Raw genomic sequence first — 7800 nt, 5'->3', positions numbered from 1 at the left:
GGAGCAGATTTAAGGGAAAAAAATAGTTAAGGTTAATTTCAAATATTCTCTGGTGTTAAAAAGGAGAAACACATTCTCCTGTTGAGTCCACCTAAATTATAACCAAAGCAGTTGTCTGTTTGATAATATCTAACTTGAGTGTCGTGGCTGTCCATTGGCTTTCCACCCTGATCCCAAAATATGCTCAAACAACAAGGTTTTCATTCATTTATTCTTTTAAAACAAGTCACTTCATACAGCATTTATATATTTAAAGTCATACACCTCATAAATAAAATCAATGCATCTTAATAACAATGGCAAATTCACATGAATTTTACAAAATGAAATTAGGTATCTTCCAGGTAGCAGCAGTGCATTAACTTTGAAAAAGAAAAAAAAAAAAAAAAGCTGGCAAATAGACAAAGTAAGATTTTGAAAACAACACTGTTCATTATTCTTCATAGGAAAAAAATATCTTATGTTAAGAAAAACAGATTTGTTTTGTTTTGCCTTTCTCTACTACTTTTTCAAGCCATATTCTAAAGCTTTAAGTTTGACAGCCTTGTGGTTTTCTTCTTGCTTTAGGAACATCTGCCTTTACTGTATTAATGCAGGAATTGCAGAACTATTGTTATTCTTTATTCCTTTGAACAAACTATACATACTTATTCTGCAGTTTAAGCTAAGTTCAAAAATCTTAAAGGAAAATATAACTTTGCTGAGTATATTTCCTGTAAACAGCTTGAGTCCTGGATGGCACCAACGTGAACTGGAAAATTGACATGAATTAGGTCCCCTGGTCCTTTACTTAATTTATGGATTATAATTAACTACATATTCTACACCAGACATAAAGTCAGACTCACAGAATCTTAATTCTAAGTCTTTCTGATGTTAACCTTTCTGCTTATCTTTAACTTAACCAAATCATGTCTCTTCACTATCACTAAACTCCTCCTACATGTAGGTTACTATTTTAGAAAACAAAAGTATAAAAGGGAATCAGCAAAATTCATATATTCATGGTCTTATACTTTAATAACACTCCTTTTCATCTATGTCCTTGCTACATTCTATGCCAAAAAAAAAAATGGAGGAAAAGGATTGGGGCAACACAAAGGCATTGCTTGGAAATTTTTCTGAAACTCATATAATTTATGACAAGTAATGCATTCATCTGACAATCTCTTCCTTTTTAGTGGGACTTTATTCTCCTACCCCTTTTTCTCCTTTCACTCTAAAATACCACAGGTTATCAACCTCCATTAAATGCATGTGAATCAAGAATCAAGTCAGCACCTCACAATTCAGTATCAATGTAATATCTTTTTCCAAGTCAAATATTCAAAGCACTATAACAAAGTGCTAGCTAGCGTTCGGAGAAGATAAAACATTTCCCCCAAATCAGGGAAGTTTCTTTTCATGTCGGATGAAATATGGCTAAATGATGTTGGCTCTATGTGACATTTTTAAGGCTTCTGACTTAAAAATCAGCTTCCTTAAAATAAGTTTACTTAGAAACAAAGAGCTTTAAGAATCTACATCTTTCAGAAATTGTTAGTCATCTTTGTGCTACAAGGACAAATTTCAATACTGCACTGCATAACAAATAATAAATCATAATCACTTCATAGCAATAACATATTTAATGCTAGGGCACAGATCATGCTCCTAATAGTTACTGAAATTGGGTTCTACTGTTATCAAAACACCAGAATGTTTACCACTTGATACACTAAACATTTACAGCAATAGTTGATTATGAAGAGCTGATGGTTAGCAGCTCAGAAATTTTAACGTCCTCAACAAGATCCCTATAGAGCTAACATGTAAACTTTTATTTCATTTTTTAAAGTGCTGCAAACAATAAATGTGTCTCAACACATGAAAGAACATAACTCTTAAATATACGCAAGTTTAAGAAGGCCACCTGATTTTTCAAAAGAAAAAAAATCACTCTGTTGCTTAATTGTACATACTCCCCCACTGTAATTTTTTCAAAAAGATTAAAAAAAAAACTATGATTAGCCAGGATACATTGAAACACCCTTGTTTTAATCTCTACACAGGACAGAAGAAATAACCTAAAAAGTTAGGTGTGGGCACTTAGGGGCATAAATAAATAAATAAATTCCTGATAATGATTTTGCTGGGACTTGAACTTCTTGAAACAATGGAATGACTTTATAGCTTGTAACAGGTTCAAGCTGACCAGCAGACAAAGCTTCAAGGGTACCACTTGACTATGTCCATTTCTCCCATTTCTCATTCATGGGAAATAATAATTAGCAAAACATGTAACATACCAATGTCTTCATATGACTAAAACAAAATGCTCGTGGATATTAATTTCAACTTCTGAAGTCACTCTATGAGTCAATCTTCATAGTACTATACCTGATCTTTAATCAGAAGAGTAAGAAAGAACAGGCAATAGGTTGGGAAAGCAGTCTATTCATTCTGCCACTAACTGTGGCAGAATGATTCTCATTTTAATTAAAAAAAAAAAATCTTGTATGACAGGCAAAAACTGAATAGGAAGAAAGATTTCATTCTGCTCCTCCAGTGCAAACTTGGGACACAGTTTCTTTTAATACTGCTGTAAGTACTAAATCCATAGAGCTTTCAAAATTCTCAAGATAAGGGCTGGGATATAGCTCAGTTGGTAGAGTACTTGCCTCACATGCACAAGGCCATGGGTTCAATCCCCAGCACCACACACACACACACAAGAAAAAAAAGTTTACTAAATGCAGTAGGAGGAAAAAACCCTTTAAATTCTGTGAGGCTTTCAGGCTTCAGTTTAGAATACACAGTTTAAGTTTTTAATTCTTAATTATTGTCAGCAAATAGTGTCTCATCTTAAATTTTTCCATGATCAGAGAACTAAAGTATTAGTGCTGAATTTCAGCAAATATTAACTTAAAAAGTGAATTCTGAAAGCAATTTGAATATCAATGTCTACCTGGTCAATGGACAATCTAGGTAAAAGATAAAATAGAATAAGACCCCCCAAATAAATACCTGACAATATGTAAATAACAATTATAATGAAGGGGCTTAATTTTAAAATGAGTGTTCTATGTCTTCCATGTTTTAAATTAACCCACTGTAGATAACATATACTCAATTTTAAAGTGACAATAATGCATGCTGGGAAACATCAAAACATGCCAGGCACATTATAAATTACTCAATATTTGCCACACAAATAAACTTCTAAATCTAAAATTTCAGTAGCAAAGGTCAAATTTGGCTCCTGAAGTGGCACAGAAAGGAAGGCAAATGTTATGAATAATGCTCAATTTGATGGATGCTACCCAGTAGTATAATCTTAATTTATAGTTTTCAATTTAATATTTTCTGGGGGAAATAAAGGAGCTACAAAAACCATCTAGACCCAATGACAGATAGGTATGAAGAGATTTTCATATCATATTCATTTGTTCATATGATGATTGCCGAACATTATGTATCATAAGCTCAGGAGCATTATTTTTTAAGGCTCAGTAAAAAAAGAAAATGAAACACTTTCAACCTTACACTGATCATAATAACTTATAATGCCTAAAACAGCAGTGCACACAAAAGGTACTCAGGAAATGTCATCTGATGATTTAAAGCACACTTTGTGAATTGTTCCTTCAAGGAACTGTCCTCCTAAATCATTCACCTTTATGTTCCTTTATTTTACATGGCCACTGTCACTAAGTAAAAGCGCTACAGATAATCTCAAGTTTAAAACATTTGCCAAGAAGATATGTGGAGTTATAAGTGCTTTAAAGTATCTACTGGTTCTCTATGTGAGATAATAAATAATGAAAACAAGATAACAAAACATCACAATATTAGGCCTCTTTACATTGTGTAAAATACATAACAAATTATAATTTAGCATTCCCTGATCTTCATAAGAATTAAGAGGTAGGAAACTTTATCTGGAAGATCTTGTGGTGAAGCTACGTTTTAAAGGGTGTGCCTTGAGGATTAGTCCACCAAGCAAATGGCTACACATCTGATATTAGGAAGAAGCAGAATTCAGAAAGCTGAATAAGGCAAGGATTTAAAAACTTTCATATTTTGGAAGTGAAACAAATTCATTCAATAGTATTACACCAATTACTTTAAAACTGTTCAAAAGTCAAAATATGAAAAGATAAGCCAAGTACTAATTTGTAACATGGAATATTCTAAAGAGCATTAGTGGAGGGATACTGGCAGAACAAAAACACTAGGTAGGTATGCAAAAGATCTTATAAAAACCAAACCAAGGCATAGCATTATCACTTTAGATGAAGACTTTTTCTTGGAGGAAGTGCTCTTAACAAAAAAGCTGAGGAAATTAAAGCCCTTCAGGCAAACGTGTATGTTTTTTTTTTTTTTAAAAAAAAAAAGCAAAAATTGAGCACTCAAATTTTAAGGAACTTTAACTTAAATAGCATACCCTGCTTAATTTTAAAATTTTGTCCAATGTGACAAACACTAATACATAAATTGCATTAAAACATGAGGCCAATGGTCTTTTAAAGCTTCAATAAGCTGCTTCAGGCACCTTTTCCCTCATACATTCTACTTTTATACACTAGAAATCTTAAACAGGACCCAATCAATTCCTGTTTAGATAACATTCTCAAGGAATAGACTTATCCCTGCAAAAATTGCTTGCTATGTACTTATAAGTGGTTAAGTACACACTTACAAAGTCTAACAAACTGCAGTATAAAATTAGTTTTGACAATTGTGAGTATCTTCAATTGATGAATTCTTAATTTAGAAACTATTAACTCAGTTTTAAAAGGAAGCAATTACTGGAGACACTGTGGTTCATGTCCAGTGGCCTTAACATGAGGCCTTCCACATTACCCCAAATATGATGTTTTCTTCTACAAGTTAAAGCTCCTGGATGCTAGTTTGTAATACTAAAATCCAATCTTCAGGTTAGTGTCAGCAAGTGGCTGAGGACCACCTATTCTGTCACCCCAGCAGAAAGAGGGCATGTATCACCACTGTAGACACACATCTGTAAACTTGCACACTAATTTTAATCTTAACAAGGAATTTCAGTGTCTTAGTGGTTTAAGTTAAAAGGATGGTTCAAGCATTGTGTCCTTTGTTCTTCAGGGTTAAGAATAGCTTATTAGAAAACCCAGAGCTTTCTGGATCGTGAGGTAGTAGGCTTCAACCCTCATTATGCATAGATCACACTTCTCCAAAGTTGGTATGGCCTGTCTCCTTGGCATGGTCCCTTGCTTCTGCTTGTCCAGTTAATCCTTTCTGACACACCATACATCTCAGGGTGAAGCGGTTTACATCAGTAAATTGTCTCATTCTTCTAGCTTCATCTGCTAGTTCCAGTGCTTGTACAAGAACAATATCATCATTAGAGGAGAAAATGGTCAAAGGAGGGGTATCTGGATCAGGGAAGTTACGCTGAAGCGGATCATAGTGGATGCCATCATAGATCAGTAGAACCCTTTTGGTATATCCTGCATCTTCTCCAAAACGATCAATTCTTACTGTTTGTGTATCTACTACACATATTTCACATTGATAAAACTTAGACAAAATTGATATCTCAATTGCTCCCCCCCAAGTATCATCCCTTTTGATCCAGTCACAGTACTCTTGATTTGTTTTTCCCAGTATTGCCTCACTATATAAGTCTGGATCACTTGCTACAATTTGTGCTATAAGACGTCTCATCTCAGGGGCACAAGCTGGATTCAAGACTCCACCTTCAACAACATAGTACACACTGGTAAAGAGGCAAGAGTTGTCGGCTGGGACCACAGTTCTGGTAAGCACAGGCAAAGTTTCCCTGACATAACTAGGAGCACCATGTTTTGTATATGAAGGTGAAGTTTGGGGTCTGGTTTGGTCTTCTTCAACGATCAGCATGTCGCCTGTTAAAAATAAAACAAATCCAGAACTGCGGTGAAATTAGAGACGAAATTAAATTACAAACAGGAGTTAAAGCATATAGTGGAGGGAGGCTGAGGCAGGAAGACTGGGAATTCAAAGCCAGCCTCAGCAACAGTCAGGCACTGAGCAACTCAGTGAGACCCTGTCTCTAAAATTAAAAAATACAAAATAGGGCTGGGGATGTGGCTCAGTGGTTGAGTGCTCCCGAATTCAATCCACAGTACCTACCCCCAAAGAAGAATACAACTTTATAAACATTTGTTCACTGACTCTTTATAAAGATAAAAACAAAAGAAAACAAAACACTTCAGATTGCATCCCAATTTAGTGAATTGGCTTGGAGTATATCCCTTTACATATATTTAAAAAGATACATTTTGAAAACAAACTTTTCTTACTTGCTGTCTGCATTTAAAAGCACAAACATTCCAGAAAATGTTCACCATAGACTAGGCCACTAGGGGGTTCTCCTCCTTCTGAAACTTAACATATCTACCCTATTTAGTGTTTACAGAGTTCTTGACAGAACGACGGAAAGCTTTTAATTGTCAATGTTGATGTTCAAGTTTTAATACTGAGCAAAAATTAACTGCTGTTGGTTAGAACTTGAAAGGGCTTTTAGTGAATATTTTAAAAAGTTAATTCGAAAATGAGTAATATATCTGTCGAACTATATAAGAAGGGGACTGCAAGAAGAAAAGGAAAGGAAATAAAGTATGATGCAATATTCAGATATTGGGGGTGGAGGGGGGAAACGCACTAGGCAAAGAAAATAGGTCCTATATTTTTATAATTTTGTGAATGCAAAGAAAATAAAATGAACGAGTTTGTTTCCAGGTTGATCTGAAAGCAGGTTGGGGAAGAGGGACTCTTAGGCTTTCGGCTTTTCTCTCAAGCGTGTGTAAACAAAGGAGTTGCTAGACACTTGCCCTGCCTCTGTCAAGTTCTCGCTTCTTTGATCTAGCCTCTCCCCTGGCCTCAAAGCCCCCAGCTGACCCACTGCTGCCTAGCCTTGCTGGTTCTCATTTCTCCCCTCAACGTCCTTCCAGGACTTCCCCAGGCCCCTTCCCCGATTCCCTTACCTGACTGGATGGGCAAGTCCCCCAAAGTGGTATCCCCGTTGCTGAGATCCAGGCATTCGGGCGGGTATCCGACAAGGATTCGCTGATCGCCGGGAGCGATCCCGGTGATGGCGGCAATTTGGCCCTGGAGTTCTCGCAACCGGGTTCGGCTGGACAGTCCCTGCAAAACATGGGTGCCATCCTTGGCCTTGCAGCGGAGCCGCCACATTGTGTCGGCGCGGCCGCCCACAGGCCAGACACCCGCAGGGCCAGCTTTGGTCCCGCCAGCCGGTTGGGAGACGCCGCCGGGGCAACCAGCCGCGGAGTGGACTCCAAAATGGCCACCTTTTGAGGGGCCAAACATCGCGAGATGTTGCCGGTGTTACAGTTCTCGCGACACTTTGGTTCGGCCTCTGCCTCAGTACTCCTATTAAAGAGCTAACTCTCTTAAAGCGATAACTAATTTCTCCGCCCACCCTCAGGAGCCGAAGGATAAATTTGTCGGTATTCCTAAAGTACAGCTGTTCTTGCTACCTGTACAGAGAGTGAGTTGCCGCCCGCGTCGGTAGCATATATGCTCAAGCGAAGAGGGCGGGGGAAGGAGTTCCTGAATCCAGTAGAGTGGAATGTAACCTTGCACCCAGGTCGGAAATTATTAAATCGGGACTCTCAAACTACACCAGGAGAATCAGAATGATAAGAACGCAAAAGAATGCCAAGATTGGTCAGTGAGTCAAAGGCTCTGTCAAAAATAATGAGACTCGTGACTAGACTCGTGGCTGCACCAAACATTGACTCATTGGGGTTAAGGGGGCTGGACCAGTGGCCTTTCCAC

General features: G+C 37.3%; 1 protein-coding gene across 1 annotated transcript; it reads right to left on the bottom strand.

Moving 5' to 3' along the window:
• Window positions 1-231: 231 nt before the first annotated feature.
• On the bottom strand, window positions 232-7329 carry Yod1 (YOD1 deubiquitinase). The gene is made up of 2 exons (XM_076832327.1): window positions 6987-7329; window positions 232-5885 (listed from the first exon to the last, which is right to left on the bottom strand). Exons 1-2 carry the CDS (start codon window positions 7327-7329, stop codon window positions 5182-5184), a joined length of 1047 nt encoding a protein of 348 aa, XP_076688442.1. The 3' UTR covers window positions 232-5181.
• Between the last annotated feature and the right edge of the window lie 471 nt (window positions 7330-7800).

This window comes from Callospermophilus lateralis, chromosome 13, assembly GCF_048772815.1.
Source record: "Callospermophilus lateralis isolate mCalLat2 chromosome 13, mCalLat2.hap1, whole genome shotgun sequence".
In the NCBI taxonomy this organism is placed as follows: Eukaryota; Metazoa; Chordata; class Mammalia; order Rodentia; family Sciuridae; genus Callospermophilus; species Callospermophilus lateralis.
The sequence above is the reverse complement of the archived record's forward strand: the minus strand, read 5'-3'. Positions and strand labels throughout refer to the sequence as shown.